The sequence below is a fragment of the Euprymna scolopes genome, chromosome 4 (assembly GCF_053919585.1).
Source record: "Euprymna scolopes isolate OS-2025 chromosome 4, ASM5391958v1, whole genome shotgun sequence".
NCBI lineage: Eukaryota > Metazoa > Mollusca > Cephalopoda > Sepiida > Sepiolidae > Euprymna > Euprymna scolopes.
This window is the reverse complement of record NC_136485.1, coordinates 87,015,099-87,036,531: the sequence shown is the minus strand read 5'-3', so window position 1 is coordinate 87,036,531 and position 21,433 is coordinate 87,015,099. Positions and strand designations below refer to the sequence as shown.

At 31.6% G+C, this 21,433-nt stretch overlaps 1 protein-coding gene across 1 annotated transcript in view; it reads right to left on the bottom strand.

Annotated features, from left to right (window-relative positions):
* The window catches only part of LOC145268737 (acetylcholine receptor subunit beta-like 1), a 637,640-nt gene extending 618,482 nt beyond the window's left edge, over window positions 1–19,158 (bottom strand). Inside the window, exon 1 of the mRNA XM_080124330.1 lies at window positions 18,368–19,158. Within this exon, the coding sequence (XP_079980456.1) occupies window positions 18,368–18,413 (46 nt within the window). The 5' untranslated portion in view covers window positions 18,414–19,158. The remainder of the gene's footprint in view (window positions 1–18,367) is intronic.
* Window positions 19,159–21,433: the final 2,275 nt, after the last annotated feature.

Below are 21,433 nucleotides of genomic sequence, written 5' to 3'. Positions count from 1 at the left end.
GTTTGAATTATATATATATATATATATATATATATATATATATATATATATATATATATATATATTTATATATATATATATATGTATATATATATATATATATATTGGATGGTTATTTTCCTATGCACTTCAAAATGTTCTACTATTTTCAAAATTTACATTGTTAATTTTTGGTTGTTTATTCTTCCAGTATTTTTAATCTTTTAACGTTTGAATCCATATAGATGATTTTCACTCAAAAATCATTCATGTAGATGCAAACGTTAAAAGATTAAAAATACTGGAAGCACAAATTACAAAAAAAAAAGAGCTCATCAAGCAAAAACACTAATCTGAATATATATATATATATATATATATATATATATATATATATATATATATATATATATATATATATGTCTGTATATTTATATATATATATATATATATATATATATATATAGTTGTGTGTGAATACATGTTTTTGCATATATTTTTTCTATTCTTTATATACATTTTTAAAGCGAAAGACCGATAATTAAGATATACTAACAATATATACAAACAAACATTTTTGCTAGATTTGAATGTCTAAGATTTTATTCATCTTTCCAATCATATTTTTTCTTTTCAATATAAAACCTTCAGTACAATTACGTTTCATTCAGAGAAGAACAACGGATATTTGTATGTCAATCGCGGATCTTTTCTCCAATGACTCATCAGGAAAAAACGTAGTCATAAAATGAATAGTGATGCAATAAACAAAAGCTCACATCGAATTCATCTCCAGTAAAGGAGGAGATTTTTGTGATGCGAACCGAGTTCCAGTCGTCTCGGTGTGCCTATTGTTAGTTACGGCTATTGTACGCTTACAGTGGTGTTTTCATACTAGAAATGGTTGCCTATTTTCACTTGATCTACAAGTAAATTTGTATCAACTAAATAGATAGATATTAGCAGAATATGCAGAGTAGGGATCGATAGTTCTTGTTAATATGGCTGGTTTTAATCATGTCATCTACAAATGAAACCATCTTTCAAAATTGATCATCTGGAAAGAAGTTAAGAACTGGTTGAATAGTTAGTGACCATTTTATGACCCATGTCTCCATCATAAGCTGTAGAATTCTAAAGTCAACAAACACGACTAAATCATTTAAAACAAAATGGCGTCGATGGCAAAATATCGTGAAAAGGTTGTATTTGGATTAATCGGATTTCTGTCTGTCATCTTAAATTTTATTTTCACAACGTTTCGATCGATGTAACCTTCAAACTTCTTCAAGACGGCGTGAGAATAACACCTAAGATGAGAATGGTAGTCTGAATAATCCAAATAATACAAAAAATCAATTAGGCCCTCCAAATTATCGTGCCATCTTTTCGCTAAATTTTTTAATCATTAATCAATTAAGCGATAGTGCCCCACCTTGTTAATTCTAAACTTTTTTCTGACTATCAGTATGGATTTAGTACATGCTATTGAGGACATCGTAGCAGTTAAAGCCACCATCTTGCCCACATGGTGTATTGTTGTCACATAAAAGCTTTAGCGGCAACCATTAGTCTCTCTCTCTCTCTCTTTCTCTCTCCCGCTCTTAGATACGGTTCAAAATAGAGTATCTAAACTAATAGGGCCCACACTATCTACTAAGCTCCAACCCCTTTGCCATCGCCGAAATGTTGCACTCCTGTACTTGTTTTACAAGAAATTTAATGGAATGTGCTCCGAGGAATTTGTTACTCTGATGCTCTCTCGACGTTAATGCACTTGACAGGCCCGACAATAAGCTTAATCCCACCCCTTCAATATAGAGCTCTAAATTCCAGAGGACTTTCTATTTTAATAGCTGTATCCTGGATTTGCTCATTTTTGGAATTCCCTCCCTATTCCCTGTTTCCTTGAATGTACAAACTTGTAGACAGTTAAATATAATGTGAACAAACATCTTGTTTTAACTTCTCCACTTAGAAGGCCTTTAGTTTTTATTTTATTTTATTTTATTTATTTATATATTTATTTATTTATGACGTTTCTTCACCCCAAATGAGATATATTGCCATTGAAGTGCAAGAGGCTACTGGGATATGGGTTAGACTTTTAGGGAAACAACGTAATAGAAATTGGAAAGAAAATCTGATGAGTGATATAATTTCTCAGGCTGTATAACTTGTTAGGGAGTTGAACAGAAAAATTTGTTCACATTACATTTAAATTTCTGATTAATAGTAAATTTTTTCCGATAGATGCCACAACTGCAGTAGGGTACATTTGTCATGAGTAGAGTCTCTGCTGATGAGTCGAGGGATCATTGTTCAATCCTCGGTCGAGTACATACCAAAGACTTAAAAAATGGAGCTTGATGCCTCCTTGCTGAACATTCAGCGTCATAAAGCAAGGATCAAGAATAAGTTAATTCTAGGAAAGAAGTGGTGTTGTTCCTTGTCCTTTTCGTGGTATTCAATGAAAAGGGAACTTTTGGATCGCCCTCATATATGGTCGACCACTTCGCTTTTTACTTATAAAGTAAGCACAGGAATATACTTCTGCGGCGATATACACATGTGAAAGATGAAACTGGATTTGAATTCGGCTTGGATTATTTGAACTGCCAGCCTTTGTATTCATTAGACTACATATGCTTACCAACTTTGAAAGCCGATGTGGAGGGGGCGTGTTAACCAATAAAAAAACATATACAAACAACGAAATAGTTGTCACCCTCTGCGATCAATACTACTTAAATAATGTAAACAAGCTTGGATCACAGACTTTGTTCTGGGTTTGTAGAAAAAAAATGATGTTTTGAGATATTTATAAAAAAAAGAGCAATTTTTACCAATTTTGGAGGATTTTTCAATCTTCCCAAGGTAAAAAACGTTTTCTTCAAAGTTTTTTTTATTTGTTTATTATGGTTCTGTATTTTTGAGATGGCGATTGATTATTCGTATTATTTGGAATATTCGGATTATTGTTCTCATCTTGAGTGTTATTTGCATAACGTTTCTGTCGATGTAACCTCCAACCTTTTTCAGGTGTAACTTATCGAACTCGGGATCTTTATGTCGAAAAAAAATCTTAATGTTGAATTTGAGGTCCTTATGTCGAACTCGGAAATCTGCACGGAATTTCGAATGGAACTCTTTGTTTAATTCATGAGAGTAGCTTGCTCTCATTCTCTCAACCATGATCTGTGGTGTGCGGTGAATACTTGGTCAAATTTAGTTGTAAATGTTACATTCCCGGATATTGAGAATTCAATTTTCAGTACGGACGGCTTCAAAATACAATTGCGGATTACTTAGGACTTATTCCCAGTCATAGCTGACGTGACGAGAGCATGCTACTTTCGTAGAATAAATAAAGGATTCTGTTCGAAATTCCGTGTAGATTCCCGAGTTCGACAGAAAGTTTCTCGAGTCCGACAAGATGCATCTGAAGAAGGTTGGAGGTTATATCGACCGAAACGTTGTGCAAATAACATTGAAGATGAGAACAATAGTCCGAAGAATCCAAATATTACAGTATTTGTTTTATGCGAATAACCATTAATCCTTACTTAATAGTAAAATAGTTGTTATTTCCAAAAGAATACAATTTATTTTGGCATTTTGTGAATTTTTAGTTTGTTGGGTTTGTTTTTTATTGGGGGGGATCAGATAACTTTGTATAACACGTTAAAAAGCTTATGAACTATGCGTGACCCAATTAGAAAAATAGCCGAAAAACAGAATTGTTAGAATCAGCAGCGACACTGAATATTGTTTTTACGCTTCGACTGTCGATTGGACAAAATTTTCAATCAATAGTTTCCTTCAGTCAACTAGAAAACCACTCCGAATGTCATCGCATGCTATAATTTTTTCTAACGCGATAGCTTCCTTCTTATATTTCCGGTATTTGTTTTCAGCAGACAACGCACTTGAGTGCGTAACTAACCTGACTGAAGATACTCGACAAACTCAATGGGAGACATTTATTCTACATCGAATGACACCAAAGATACACTATGAAAAGAAAGCAAATACACAATTTATACATACACTTGCTCATTACAAAATAAGCACGCTTGTGCACACGTACGTCTTTATGTTTATAAATGCACATGGCGCCAACCGAAATGAACACATCTATTCAATTTCTCCTTACAGATAAAATCCTTTATTTCATTCGGAATGTCTCTTGGGCTCTTTGAACTCTCTTTAATTTCCAACGGTTTATTTTGCATTGTCTTGAAAGTTTTTGAATAAAGTTAACTTTGTATGCATTGATTGTGTCATTTCTGCTCTTGTTATTGCCTTTTCTTTCTACATTTTAATGTAGAAGGGAAAGACAATAACAAAATCGTAGCGTGACTAAAGCGTAAGTCTTCTCCGATTTACATTAGAGATCTAGGATGTGGGACTGGAAGGATCGAAGGTTACTTTGTACTTGCTCCTTACGAACGCAAAGTTAAACACAAGGTAAATATTTAATGTGGGAAAAAAAATCAGCTCCCACAAAAGAGGCCCTTTTGGATTAGGATGAAAAATATGTTTTATTGTTTCAGTTTAGAAGGATTTCTTCTTTTACTCGATAAGGACAGCAAAGATTAAGCGTAGTTGTTTTGTTTGTTTTGTGATGTATTAACCATTTAGGCCAAAATCAAAGTGTAGTATTTGTTCTTCAGATGCTGCACTTCAATTTCTTGTTCTCTATCAGTGGAGGAGAAATTCTTCACGGCTGAGACAAATTTTATTTTTGTTCCCTTTCTCCATGTTAAAAAAAAACCTTGGTGTCTAACTCTGTCCCGTGGGGAGGCATTGTAAATAGGAACCATTTAAGGAATTATTAAATGCTCAAACTATTTATTGGAAATGCTTACAGGTCTATAACTTTCCTATCGCTATCAGTGCATACGTGATCACACGAGATCTAATAGAAAGTGAACTCGGTATAGACTACTCCGTGAGCCAATCACGCGCATTTCCAGAAAGAAGAATTTTAAAAAAGCAAAGTTTGTTTTGTTTTGAAATAAGAAGACCTATTCTAATCTTCTGGGTGTAAAATGAAATTGGGGTAGTTAAGAAATGATGGGAGGATGAAATGGAAGCACAAAATAACTGAGCGTGGGAATTGGTGCGAAAAAAAAAACAACTGTGAAGACAAATCAAGGCTCGTTTCTTCTTTAAGTCGAAGAATGAACAAGAAAATCGACGACGCTGCAATTCCTGACTATTATTGAACCTACTCCCACTATCAGCTCTCCTCTTCCTACTTCTCTTTCTCCTTTTTCTGTCCCATCCTTTTCTCCCTTTTGAGATGTCTTTGTTTTCCTTGCTATTCTTTGTTGTTCTTTTTTTTTTCAATTTATTTTTGAAGAAAACATAGCGAAAAAGAAAGTAGTGAAGTTTTATGAGACAAAGTTATTATTCCTATTTACAATGCCTCCCCACGGGACAGAGTTAGACACTAGGGTTGTTTTTTAACGTGGAGAAAAGGAACAAAAATAAAATTTGTCTCAGTCGTGAAGGATTTCTCCTCCACTGACAGAGAACAAGAAACTGAAGTGCAGCATCTGAAGAACAGATACTAAACTTTGATCTTGTCCCGCAAAGTTATTATTATTAAAACATAGCATGGGATGGACGGAGTAACGTGTGTAAATGTAAGAAAAATAATATTGTTTTAAAGAAAAATGATGAAGTGTTAATTGCTTCTTCTTTCTTTCTTTCTTTCGCTGCCTCCTTTTATTTCCTTTCTCTCTTTCTTTTTCTCTCTCTTCTCTCTGCCTTTCTTTCACTCTCCCTCCGTTTATAAATATGCAAATATCTAGTATATTATTTTAAAATATAATCGTGTATTCATGAAATCGTAATATAGATAGATAGATAGATAGATAGAGTGAGAGATAGATAGATAAATAGATAGATAGAGTGAGAGATAGATAGATAGATAGATAGATAGATAGATAGATAGATAGATAGATAGATAGATAGAGTGAGAGATAGATAGATAGATAAAGAGAGAGAGGGAGAACATAAATGTGTGTGCATGTGAATAGTGTTAGAGATAGATAACTCAATGGGACTACAGACATTATATATATATATATATATATATATATATATATATATAGATATAGATATAGATATATATGTAAAGATCATGAGAAACTACAGTTAAACCGACGTGCAGTAGGTATACAAACTATATGTGTGTATGTGTGTGAGGGGACTCTGTTGGTGGGTGTATTTGTGTGTATTAAGAGAGAAGGTGAACAAACATAGAGATAGGTATGGAGAGGGTAATTATATATAGAAAAACACACATCTATACAGAAATCATCTTCACGTCCCTATTTTTTTATTCATGTCGTTCGCCCACCCGCGTCTCGTTGTTCGCTTTTTTAAACTGCAAATCTCATCGTAGCAGATTCATCTTCTGTAAAGTCGTCTCCATTTACAAATCTCCTGAGTAAAAAAAAAAAAAAACACGACAGCAGACTTTAGTATGGACGCACGCATCCTCCCGTCTCTTTTCATAGGGGAAGGACGGTTAATATTGGCAGACAGAATGAGAAATGTGAAGAAGGGGCGTATACAGTTAGGAAGAGGATGGGGCTATGTAAACGTGTTGCATGGGATTACTGATGCATAATTATATCTATAACAATATACATATGTAAGCACATGCAATATGTTCACATAGCTTCTTTTCATATATATATATATATATATATATATATATATATATATATATATATATATATATTCATATACATATATATACATACATATATATATGTATGTATGTATATATTTATAAAATATATATATATGCATATGAATATATATATATGTATATATTTATAATATATATATATTTTATACATATATATATATTCATATATATATATATTTTATAAATATATACATACGTACATTTTTATGCATATATATATATACATATATATATATATTATATGTATGTATATATTTATAAAATATATATATATATATATGAATATATATATATATGTATAAAATATATATATATATATTATAAATATATACATACATATATATATATATTCATATGCATATATATATATATATATATATATATATATATTTTATAAATACATACATATATGTATATATATATTATGTATGTATATATTTATATATATATGTTGGTGTGTATGTATCTTCTCTCTATATATAAAGATAGGTGTGTGTATATCTTTCTACATACATACATAAATAAATATGAATTTGGAATATATATTCTAATCAACACAGCGAGTAACACAAGTACATTATTTTATATATACGTCGGTCGGCTTTTAGAAATCAATTCCAAACTAACATATCTCAGACCTGGTCTTTATTCATCACTCCCTTTCTCCCATATGTTATTTGATCTTCTGTTGTAAACTAGCCCTGTTCCCTGAAAAGTTTCACATCTACTAATCTAATAATTCTCATTCATTTTTTCAACATGGCCATACCATCGAAGTCTCCTATTATGCACTCATTTCCCTATGCTGTCTGAATGTAATCTTCCTCTCAGCTCATCAAATTTAAGCGTGTCTTTAACACTCACATTACGCATTCATGGTACGATTCTCATACTATGTTTATCCGTGAAAGACGTCCCCAACCTCTGTTGGTGAAGTTTCAGCATATTCTTTTCATCGTTTTGACTCTCGAGTATATATCCGACACAGTTAGACACAGTTAATCAACCGAGAACAACATCACACTACATAAAATCATATAAGATATTAATGAATATATACCTGAGAACCCAAACAAGAAAAACAATATGCTTTGTCATAGCCCTAATCATTACACACATACACTATATATATATATATATATATATATATATATATATATATATATATATATATCCGTGTGTGTATTTGTGTATGTTTATGTATGAACGTGTGTTCTTTGTAATATGCACATATGGATGTGTATGTTAAAATGTTACTCGTGTATAAGTGAATAACAGAATCAAATTTTAACAACTTCATTTACAAAGGTAACATTATATATATATATATATATATATATATATATATATATATATATATATATATATATATATATATATTGCTCAAACACGTATTTAAGAAGGCCTGATTAGCCTGAGCAGTCCTGATTTTACTTTTAAATTTTATTAATGTATTTAATCAATCGATTAAATACATTGTTCAAGTATGATTTTAATTTTTTTCACAAACGAGTGTAACATTTTTGACTCAGAAATTAACATTAAATTACAGTATTATATTACTCTGTTCTGTTTTTTGATTTTCACACACGCGCGCGCGCACATACACACACACACATATATATTAGGATAGCGTGTGTGTTATTTATTTAGTGTGTAACGCTTACACCCAAGTGCCTGTCGTTTAATTATTATGAACTTTCATTTCTTATTAGAAATAATTTTACTAAGAATTCTTCATAAGTTTTGGTTGCGGTTTTGATTATAGCTGAATGCACTTCAGTAATTTTTTTTATAAATAATTTTATCAAGAATTCTTCATAGTTTTGGTTTCGGTTTCGATTATAGCTGAAGGAACTCAATTCATATATTTATATATATATATATATATATATATATATATATATATATATATATATATATATATATATGTAAAGATCATGAGAAACTACAGTTAAACCGACGTGCAGTAGGTATACAAACTATATGTGTGTATGTGTGTGTGAGGGGACTCTGTTGGTGGGTGTATTTGTGTGTATTCTTTTATGCATATATATATATACATATATATATATATATATATTATATGTATGTATATATTTATAAATACAGCATGAACACACACACACACGCACACACACACCAGGTTGACAAGGTTGTTAAGAGTGCCTAATAAAAGAAGAGCAATATATATTTTTATTAATATAAACAAATTTACATAGTCGTGATACTGGCATGCTCTCTCTTTCTTTTTCTCTCTCTTCTCTCTGCCTTTCTTTCACTCTCCCTCCGTTTATAAATATGCAAATATCTAGTATATTATTTTAAAATATAATCGTGTATTCATGAAATCGTAATATAGATAGATAGATAGATAGAGTGAGAGATAGATAGATAAATAGATAGATAGAGTGAGAGATAGATAGATAGATAGATATATAGATAGCAATATATATATATATATTTATGTATATAAAGCTGAATATCTCTGTGTGTGTGTGTGTGTGTGTGTGTGTGTGTGTGTGTGTGTGTGTGTGTGTGTGTGTGTGTGTGTGTGTGTGTGTGTGTGTGGTCACGAATAGGCTCCTATATGGTTGACTATTTAAAAAAAAACTGATCACATATAATGATACAGGATATATCAAGACACAGGAATGGGTTGTTTCATCTTGCAGAACGATGGTTCATTAAAATTTTTGGGTCTGCATTCGCGCCTGGTCCACAAAGTATGGAAATAAAAATTTAAAAATAAAAAAAAAAACGTTTACAAGTGTTTTTGATATAGATGTACATAAGAATACTTTGATAAGTATGTTTTAACTTAAATAGGGATGGTATAATAAAATGGTAGTGTCTGCGTTCGCGCCAGGCCTCCATAGAATGGAAATAGGCACAAACTTTAATAAAGACTTTTCATAGCTATCTGCGTAAGTATACTTTGATAATTATGTTTCAGTTTGAAGAAATATGGTATGATAAAATTATGGGGTGTTCATTCGCGCCTGACCTCCATAGAATGGAAATATGTCACAAAGTTTAATAAGGTTTTTTAATATAGATCCACAGAATACTGTGATAAGTGTTTTAGTGTGAACAGGTATGGTATAATAAAGTATGGGGTCTATCTATTTTATTTTTACTTTCATCATATTTTGCTTTGGTTTTGATACCCCTAAATTCGAAGCTATCTCTTAACAACCCTTCCTTTTCATAACCTTCCATACTTTCATAAATCAGAGTCCATTTTCTGTAGGCTGTTTTTGGACCCAGTCAACGACGGGTACTTTTGCTAGTATATATATATATATATATATATATATATATATATATATATATATATATATATATATATATATATATATATATATATATATATGACTGGGGTGACTCAGCTCGAATCGAAATCGACACCAAACCTTATGAAATATATATATATATATATATATATATATATATATATATATATATATATATATATATATATATATATATATATATATATATATATATATATATATATATATATATATATATATATATATATATCATAATTTTGGGTGTCAATTTCGATTCGAGCTGAGTCACCCCAGTCATATATAATAATAAAAACATATATCTACATGACAGGGGTGACTCAGCTCGAATCGAAATCGACACCAAAATATATATATTTCATAAGTTTTGGTGTCGATTTCGATTCGAGCTGAGTCACCCCTGTCATGTAGATATATGTTTTTATTCTTGAAATCGCAACTTTATAATATATAAAATCGACCAAACATTAACTCTATAATAATACATACGAAATCTGCAAGAATTAAAATATCATATTTAAGCGTACTTTAAGACCGGGCTACGTTGGGTCTCTCTGCTAGCTTAGATAAATACTTTTGCAGTTTTAACAAAAGAGCTACCATAATATCAGAGTGTCTCGATTTACGCTGGACACCTACGACATGCCAACATCAATATATTACATATGAATGAGTCCCGTGTGGAATTATTATTGGCTCACATGCAGCTTTCACACAAGTCAACAAACGATCTGATTGGAAACCTGTGGTATTCTCTGGAAGCTGAGTGACAACAAGTCTCCCCAGACATCCAGACCTCTCCACCTCCTTTGATAGCATTTGCAAATAAATTTGCATCATCGCAACAGCCGCTTACCATTGATTTCTCGCTGGAAGTGGCCATTGGTTTATGCTGGAATTTGAGTGACACTCAACCTCCCCAAGGTCCCAGTTCTCTTTGCGCTTGTCCAGCCGATGTCTGGTTGGCGTTCGCTCCTCGGTCTTTCAGTCCTTATTGACCCTTCTCGACCCTTTGGTATCATTTTTTTTGAGGGGGGATCGGTGATGAAACAATGGGGAGAGTGCATGATGGGGGGTGTAGAACTTGTAAATATGCAGTTTCGGTGTTCTTCATTCCCTGTAACGCTTATTCGTTATATTGTCTTGTATTATTCTCTGCATTCAAGGGTTTTCCTTACTATTTCAGTCGTTTTCATTATCGTTAGTTGTTGTACTTTTGCAGCTATTCCTCTGATTCAAATTTCTGACATTCTTTTTTCGAAGTTTTTCGGGATCGTTCCTAGCGCTTCTACTATTATCGGTACTATTTGGACTTTCTTCGTCAACCAAATCCCTTTTAACTCTCTGGCTAGCTCTGTGTATTTGCTTCGTTTCTCCTTTTCTTTCATACTCACCCTGTGATCAGCTGGGACTGCAAAGTCCACGATTAGACAGGATTTTTCTTTCTTGTTAATTATTACGACATCTGGTATTATTATTATTATTATTATTATTATTATTATTATTATTATTATTATTATTATTAATCAAACAAAATTACATAGTTGCAACACTGGATATTCTAATGTTTCAGACAAATGGTCGGTTAAAACCAGAAGTCCTCGCTAAGCGACTTAATAAATGGTTGCTTTCCACACAAAAAAAAACAATGCTAGGACTTTTGGTTTCAACCGACTATTTGTCAGAAACATTAGCATGCCAGTATCACGACTATGTAAATTTGTTTATATTAATAAAAATATATATTGCTCTTCTTTTATTAGGCACTCTTAACAACCTTGTCAACCTGGTGTGTGTGTGCGTGTGTGTGTGTGTTTATATATATATATATATATATATATATATATATATATATATATATATATATATAACATATATCTTTAGCCTATGTTTCAATTCTCTATTTTGTGTCTAATCTATATGCTGATAAAGATATTTCATTTCAATAAAAAAATTTCATCGTCTCAAATCGAACATACACAGATTTGTTGTCAAGGTTCACTTCTTGAAGCCACGTAAATTATTTTCCCTAATTTATATCTTATACCTTTTGGTATGATTAATTAAATATATCGTCTCATGTTCATGATCATTATCCAATTATGAATACTCGTGTTTTGCTTTTTCGTGTTATAAAAAAAACACGTTAATAATTATTTGGGGTCTAGAACATAGAACATCTAAGAAAGGCAATGCTTACTGTATAGAAATATGTTGAAAAGTGATGCACTTCTGCCGATCGGATTTACCGTGATACTGTATAAATCTTTATATATGTCTGTGTGTACAGGATTCGCTCTTAAACCAATTAACCAATTAGTATGTATTTTCGAATACAGTTGAAGGCAGAAGGCGTCGAAATATGAGTTATATTTGATTTAAATTTAGTATAATGCAAAGGAGGCGTGGAAAGTAAACTTCAGATATCAACGATTTTGTTATTTTTTTACATATAGGTGTTAGACATCAATTAATAAATATTCTACAAAGGTCAGTTCCTTTGGTGTAGCTTGAAGGGTTTTAAAAGACGACCTGCCATTTGAAAATTCGAATATTTCATATTTGCCTTGAATTTGATCCATAATACTTAGCCATCAATTACCCTGAATTAGAATTTCTTCTTAAGACTTCCTTAATTTTAGATGTTTCCTAGAATAAAAATCATGTTATTGATTTCGATAAGTCAATGAAGCGAGGATTGTTGACATGACGTTTAGCAATATATCTTTATAAAAGTGACATAAAGGTACTGCAAAACTGCTTTTTCTAGGACGAGTATTCTTCTAGCATCTTTTTATAAATATATATATATTTATTTATTTATTTATTTATATATATGTATATATGTATATATATATATATATAACACACACATATACATAATTATTATAGTAAAAAATAAATATATATATATATATATATATATATATATATATATATATATATATATATATATATATATAGTTCCAGCTAGGTCAAACACGTGTCCACGCGTTTTTATATACGTAGACGTGTGTAAGAAAAAAGGGGTTATGTCTTTGACAGAGGAAAGCCTCCTTCCTCACAAGTACGCGTACATGTAATACTAAACAGACTGGTCGCTGTTATCGGTCGAAATAAATTTATTGCTCTCCTAAATCTAGATTGTTTCTATCATTGCTTGCTATTTTACATTTAGTTATCAATTCAGATTCACTTTTTAAAGAAATCCGTTTCTAATTGAAAACCAATCCGATATACTAAAGAGTTTCAAATCTCATATCTATTTAACTTATTATATAAAGATGCGTGTTTATATATATACATATATGATGACTGCAAAGTCTTGTCAGACGAGTGCCACTCCCTCAGACATTTAAAATCCATGATCCCAAATGCCTGAGGGAGTATCTATACAAAGATGATGTTACAGAGTCTTAGCTTTGTACGACAGCTAAGTCTCTCTCTCGGTTCAAAATGTTGAGATCCAGCAACAAGCAAGAGCAAGATAGCCAGCAACAAATTAAACTGCAGACCAGCTTAATGCGGGTACTGGTCTCCCGCTTTATGGTTTTTTAAATCAGAGATTTGCTTCTCCTAGAAAGGTTGCCTTCACCACGGCTTACGGGAGCCCTCTCCACCCCAATACACATATATACACACACAAATATACACGGTGCTAGTTGGCCGTTGACCCAGAAAAAGAGTTCATTCGCCCTTTGGAAGGTCTTGTCTTTAATCATCCAGGGAGACTAGCCGCCCTCCTCACCAAACAAGTCTGGTGGGGGAACCAGTTTAGTCGCCGGTGACCCGACCATGAGACAGGTAGTACTGGGTTACATGGTACCAGTAGCATATGACATGACCTGATACAATATATACATATATATATATATATATATATATATACATATATATATATATATATATATATATATATATATATATATATATATATAAGCGAGATAAGACACTGATAGAGTTCAGATGAAAAATCCTGATAGATATTACTTGAAGTAATACTTTTAAGGTGATGCTAGCCAAAAAGGAAAAGCTCAATATTTAAGAATAGAGTAATATATAAATTTGGTGGTTAAATTTTAAATTCTGAAAAAACAACATATAGACATATATATTCGAATTAAGAATTTATTGTTTGAGAAAAGGAATATATAGAAGGGGCTATGTTAATTTCCTTAATTCATGGATTTTCAATAATGGCTCATCTCATCAGAGGAAATGAAATGTGGATACACAACCACTCAAAAAACTATTTTCAATAATTGTGCTGAAAAGCAAAATAAGCGTCCATTCACAGCTGAACATTTTTGCTAACCGCATTTCATTTCCTCTGATGATATGAGCCATTATTGAAAATCCATGGATTAAAGAAATTAACATAACCCCTTCTATATATTCCTTTTGTCAAACAATAAATTCTTAATTCGAATATATGTGTCTATATGTTGTTTTTTCAGAATTTAAAATTTAACCACCAAATTCATATATTACTCTATTCTTAAATATTGAGCTTTTCCAAATGGCTGCTTTCTACGGCTTCTGTGGAAAGTAACTCTTTATTAACTGCCTGACGAGAATTTCTGGTTTTAACCGTTGATTTGTACGAAACATTAGCATGTCCAGTGTCGCGACCATGTAAATTTGTTTATAGAAATAAAAAATATATATTGCTCTTTTTATTGAGCACTCTTAATAATATATATATATATATATATATATATATATATATATATATATATATATATATATAACTGCTTACCTCTTTGTATTAGAAGTTAAACCGGTATAAGTTAAACTTATTTTATACCGAGACGTTTTAATTGTCTATAATGACGAGGTTCAGTTTGCTCTAAATAATTATTATTTAAAAATTGGTTAGATCTGTTAATCTAAAATTTTATAACTATTTGCTCAGTATGCTAAATATATTGAGCTCTCTAGTCGTAAACGTGACGACTGATATGTATTTATAACTTGATATAGCTTGATATTAGACAGGATCTGTTCATTAAGATAAAATATGAATTTTCGTGAAACTATGGTAGTGATATGTATATATATATATATATAAATTAAGGTTTGAGATGTTCAAAAGTAGGGACTAATGAATACAACGATTACAAAAGCAAGATATTTCTTATTATTTATGCGAAGGTAAACAGTTACATTTGGTCGCTAGAAACAACCATCTGTTTTAGTCAATGAGACTTCGTCAGGCGACCTTGAACTATTCGACGCCATAAAAAAATATATAGTTAGGTAGGTAGATATAGCTATATACACATAGATGTGTGTATACATATATATGTATACACATACGCACACACACACATATAGATAGATATATACTTCTTTTATATATAGATATATTATCATATTATATATATATATATATATATATATATATATATATATATATATATATATATATATACTTGTCCTTTAATCAAACATACTACACTTTGTTTCTAGCCTGAAACCCATGTATAAGATGTCCGTTGGTATTTGCATAACATGTATCGCATGTCTATGCACTTATGGATGCACGTGTTTATTTGTGCATGTGTGTGTTTGCTTGTGTGCCATGTTCTGAGATTTTGTTTTAACTGAACATGAATGTATTTACCAATTGTTTTTCTTCGGCAATTCGGAGACCTCAGAAAAGACGAGCCAGGTGAATATCAAGATCAAATATTACATATTTTCTGTAACACTGAACATATGCATATCTAAATATATGTGTTTCTATGTGTGCGCGGGCTTGTGTGAGTAAGCACGTTCCCTCGCCTTCGCACGTGTGCCTGTGTATTTGTGTGTGTGTGTGTGTGTGTGTGTGTGTGTGTGTGTGTGTGTGTGTGTGTGTGTGTGTGTGTGTTTGTGTGTGTGTGTTTGTGTGTGTGTGTGTGTGTGTGTGTGTCTGCGTGTATTTAGAAAGTAAGGAAAAAGGAAAGAACGAGAACATGGAAATTTCCGATGTCATTGTTGCAATATAAATGTGATTCCATGCGTACAACGGGAGACGTTTGTGTGTAAGTATATGTGTGAGGGCACCTGTAAAATCATTTTTTTTATATTTGTGTGGGTGTGTTTACATGTACTGTAATCATTATCATGATCATCACATCACATCATCATCATCATCATCATCACCATTATCAATACTATGATAAGCTTTATTGACCGAACGAGATCGGTACAGGAAACAGGTCCCCGCTTATCGGACATGATGGTAGGAGGTCCGAACATGATCATCATTGGAAGAAAGCATGATCTAAGCGTCCTCCCCTCCCTCGTGTTCATCATCATCATTATTACCTTCGCAGACAGACACCACAGATACTGACGCCACAATCGTAATCAAAATTACCATTCGCACATTCTTCATTTTAGCTTTTATTTCGGTTTATTATTTTTTTTTTTTTTAGCTATAGTCAGAAAAAAGTTCATTGTGATGAGGAGTCAAATTTATACTAAAACTTCATACAATTAAACTTAAAGAACGACTTATACGTAAATTCAGATAGATACAGAAACAGAATAGCATATATATATATATATATATATATATATATATATATATATAAATCTCATCCATACATAAACAGATAGTGTAATTTATCGATAGATAGATAAAAACAGAATGAGATAAAAACTAAATACATATATATATAAGAGCAAATAGTTAATAAAACATGTTAAAAAACACTTTGAAAAAGAGTTAAAACATATTTAATTTGAAAAGGAAACACTAAATTAGGTGATAGTCCTTAATCCGCGGAATTTCAAAGAAATGCTTTCCTTCTCATCAATGGGTAGGATTTAGCAAAATGTGGGATCGGATTTTGCTTGCAAAAAGTATTTGATGAAGCTACAAGTAAGTCAACGATCTTACTTATATATATATATATATATATATATATATATATATATATATATATATATATATATATATATATATATATATATACGAGGATTTATCCAAAAGTAAAGCCTCATCTTTTTTTTACTAATAACATTGCGGAGGAGCTACGTAGACGGGAGTGGTATCATTAAAACAAGTGACTTTTTGTGCTCTAGAATGTGTGTTTTTACGAAGTCACCACCATTCTCAATGCACTTTTGCCATGAATTCAATGACGCGCTTTTGTTTCTAGTATACGTCCATTACAGAGATCGCTTTCAGAGTCTCACGCTGTCAATATCTGCAACAGAGAAATGAAACATTCAGGTCATGAATGCGTGAGTTCAGTCATTATAACAATCCCCTTTGATCTATTTGGGCGGAATAAAATAGGAGGCATTACTTTTGGAACGCTCCTCATGTATATATATATATATATATAGAGAGAGAGAGAGAGAGGGGGGGAGCGAAAGAGAAACAAAGAGAGTCAGATGATGATGATGATGATGATGATGATGATGATGATGATGATGATGATGATGATCCCAATAATGTACGTGTATTAGGAAGTTGTTTTTATCATATGACTAACTATACGTATATACCCAAGAATATAAGCTTTCAGTATTTTTGTAAGTATATTTGTACTTTTATGAAGACGTTCTCCTTTTTTCACGGACATCCACGATAAACGGCTTGTTTACTTCAGGGGCATTGTATAAGGAAAGAAGAAGATAGATAGATAGATAGATAGATAGATAGATAGATAGATAGATAGATAAGAATAAGAAAAAAAATCTTTCATTCTTCTTTGGTTGTATAATGAACATTAAACCTTATCAGCATGTTGCTGACAATTAAAAAAGGCAAAGGCGCATTCGGTGAATCTTACTGAAAAATAAAATAGGATGGAGCTTGTATTTTATCCCCACGAAGGCAAAGTTAGACAAAAGATCCGTTTAATATGCATGACTCAGCTCCCCAAAAAAGGTAGGCACTTTGGACTGAAAAAAGAAAAACAACCTATATAGTCCCGTCGAATCGGCTCTACATCACGAAAGAAATAAACTCCCGAAGCTTGTCTGAAAGTTGAAGCAGACAGATCATGTCTAGTTATTGGAATTTCGGTTTTATCTCTAACAAAAAAAAAAAAAAAAGATTATGATCAGTTACCATTCCTAGATGTTTGATCTGATCCAATAAAACAATATCAACATGTTGCTGGTGGCAGGGAAATAATTTTCAAAATGTTGTAGAAATGGGAGTTTTGGCGATAGCTGATGAGAGAAAATGTAATATCACGTATCAACACGTAGGAAAAAAGCAAACAAAAAATGTAATATTTTTTTCTAGTAGTGATTGGAATTTACTCTCTCTCTCTCTCTCTCTCTCTCTCTCTCTCTCTCTCTCTCTCTCTCTCTCTCTCTCTTCTCGCATACTTACCGCCTTGCAAGGTGAGTATTAGGATCAGTAAACAACGAGGGAGCATGCTTCTCTCTCAGGATGTGGCTATCGGATAGATCGTCCACCATGCTCTGTAACTCCTCGAGATTCGAAAACACGGCCTCCACAGTTTGCCCCGGATTTTATCTTTTTATTTTGCCCCTCTTTTGTATATATGTATATATTTTTTCTCCTCAGTTTTTTTTTTTTTAGTTGTTCCGTTCACGAGCTGGTCTTTATAGAATTCAACTTGTGTTGAACAAGATATGACGTATTAAATAAAAATTTAAAAAAATAAGAAAACTCTCTTGCCGTCAATAAAGACTAGCCTGTCTTTTTTCTTTTTTATTCTGTAATTTTGGTTATCCAATGAAGATGGTAGTTCCAGTAGGCGCCCGCGTGTTTCCACTAACTCTCGTTTTTCATGGCCCGAGCAGGAACGTAGCGTATGCACTCATGTATTCCCCGTGTGTATACACATCTCTATGTATACACTGCATATGCATGTACGTGCGTACTTTGTGTGTATGTGTATACAGATGTGTCAATGTACGTCCGGCGCTAGGTGGCGCATATGTATGCTTCTTGAGTTGTTGTATATGTTCAATGTATGTAATGTAATCTTGTGTAATGGATGTACGTATGTGTATCTGTAAACAGTTGCACTATACGTACTACTGTAGTGAATATGTGTTTGCGTCTATGTGTGCGTTGTTTTCTTTAACTTCGGACATACGAGAGGGGAAATGCATAAATATATATATACATATATATATATATATATATATATATATATACACACACACACACACATATATATATATATATATATATATATATATATATATATATATATATATATATATATATATATATATATATATATATATATATATATATTGAGGCCCGCTTTTTCTGTTTGCGTTTGTTTGTGTTAACTGGTCAACCCTCTCGTAAATGTCCCTTTCTCACTAGGTAAGTAGGTATCGTGGCGTATTTGTAAGCCTTTGACACACACACCAGCACCCTTCGGTACGATCAACAACTGTGTGTGTCGCTCTCTCCTTCTATCAGCCACCGCCAGCTCCACCTCCACCGTGACTGCTGCTGCTACTGCTTCTTGCTTTCTTGGCACTCTTGTTGTTGTTGTTGTTGTTGTTGTTGTTGTTGGTAATGATTATAAGATGATGCTCAATGGCCATTCTAATCATTTCCAATGCTGAGGATAACAGCTGACCTGTACATTATTATTATTATTATTATTATTATTATTATTATTATTATTATTATTATTATTATTATTATTATTTCTTTCTTTATTTATTTATTTACAAATAATCAATTTATAAATACACATGTATGACTATATGTGTGTTTCGTGTATTGTATATGTATATATACTCTTTCTTTGTATGTATGTATATGTATGTATGTATGTATGTATGTATGTATGTATGTAAATATGTATAAGTTGGTATGTATTTACTACCGATATTAGGCATGATTCTGTAGTGAAATTATAGATCACATATTATTATCTAATTTCATCTGTACATGTCTGTATATATATAAAATTGGGCATTGCGTATATGTTTATGCATATGTATGTACAAGATTCACTCCTTAACTAAATAATACCGATCATTATTAATAAAAGAACTATGTTCTCAAATTCATAATGATCGGTATTATTTAGTTTAGGAGTGAATCTTGCAAGGGTATAAAAAGTCCTAATATCGGCTAGATTTAATTGTATTTAGTTTTATGTAAAGGGGTAAAATGGCATCGTGAAAATTCAGATTTTTGTGAAATTTTTGCAATGGTTATTAAAAATCAATTAATATTTCTCAAATTCCAGTTTCTTTTGGGTTAATTTAAAGGTTTTTATTGTGAACAACCATTAGAAAAGTCAAATATTTCAGATTTGCATTGACTGTAATCCACAGTCGTTAGGCAACAATAAAGGAAGATTCACTGAATTACAATTTCATTTCCAGACACCTTCGGTCTAAACCATGCATTTTAGACATGTATTGAATTTGGATCAAAAGTGAAATAAGGATTCTCGTGCTCTGTTTAGCAAATTACTTTTACCTGTTTTGGGATGTGTATATACCTTCCTTTTATGCACGTATATGCAAACAAAAGAAACTACATACATACATACACACGTTATATATAGATATACACACATATATATACACACACATATATATGTGAAAATGCTGTGTATGTTCATTGTAAGAAAATACAATGTGTGTGTGTGTGTGTGTGTGTGTGTGTGTGTGTGTGTGTGTGTGTGTGTGTGTGTGTGTGTGTGTGTGTGTGTGTGTGGTATTTCCTACAATAGATTTTTAAAAATCCCGATCAAACTATTTCAGATGTTAAGGGGAAGGAAGAAAGCAAATAATAAGTCAATACTAACTCCCCACCATTTAAAATTAATTAGAAAAGAAATACTTTATTCTATTTTCTTAGAGAATTCTTTACATTCTTTTTGCCATTCTTCTTTCTACACCAATTGTTATGCTTTTTCTTACTTTATGAGACTTTTCTAGTTTGAGATATTTTCTTTCGCATTCCATTTTTAAACTTAAGCTATTGAAGCGTTATTTATATTAATATTCGTGCGAACGCTAGCGAAGAATATTTTTCAGTCATCTTTGAGAAAATGTGCACTCTAATTACATTAGATAAATTTAAATTCATTTGAAAGAATACTTATAACAACGTCCCGGATCGCCTTCAATTTCAAACTTCGCTTATATATATATATATATATATATATATATATATATATATATATATATATATATATATATATATATATATATATATATAGGTAAAATAAGCTTTATTTAGATGTTTCGGCACTATTGAGTAACTTCTTCAGACATCATCAGACAGAAGACAAAAAAAAAATGCGAGACATTGCGATATATATATATATATATATATATATATATATATATATATATATATATATATATATATAGAGAGAGAGAGAGAGAGAGAGAGAGAGAGAGAGAGAGAATTTTCTTTGTCGTTTTCCGTATTTCTTTCTTT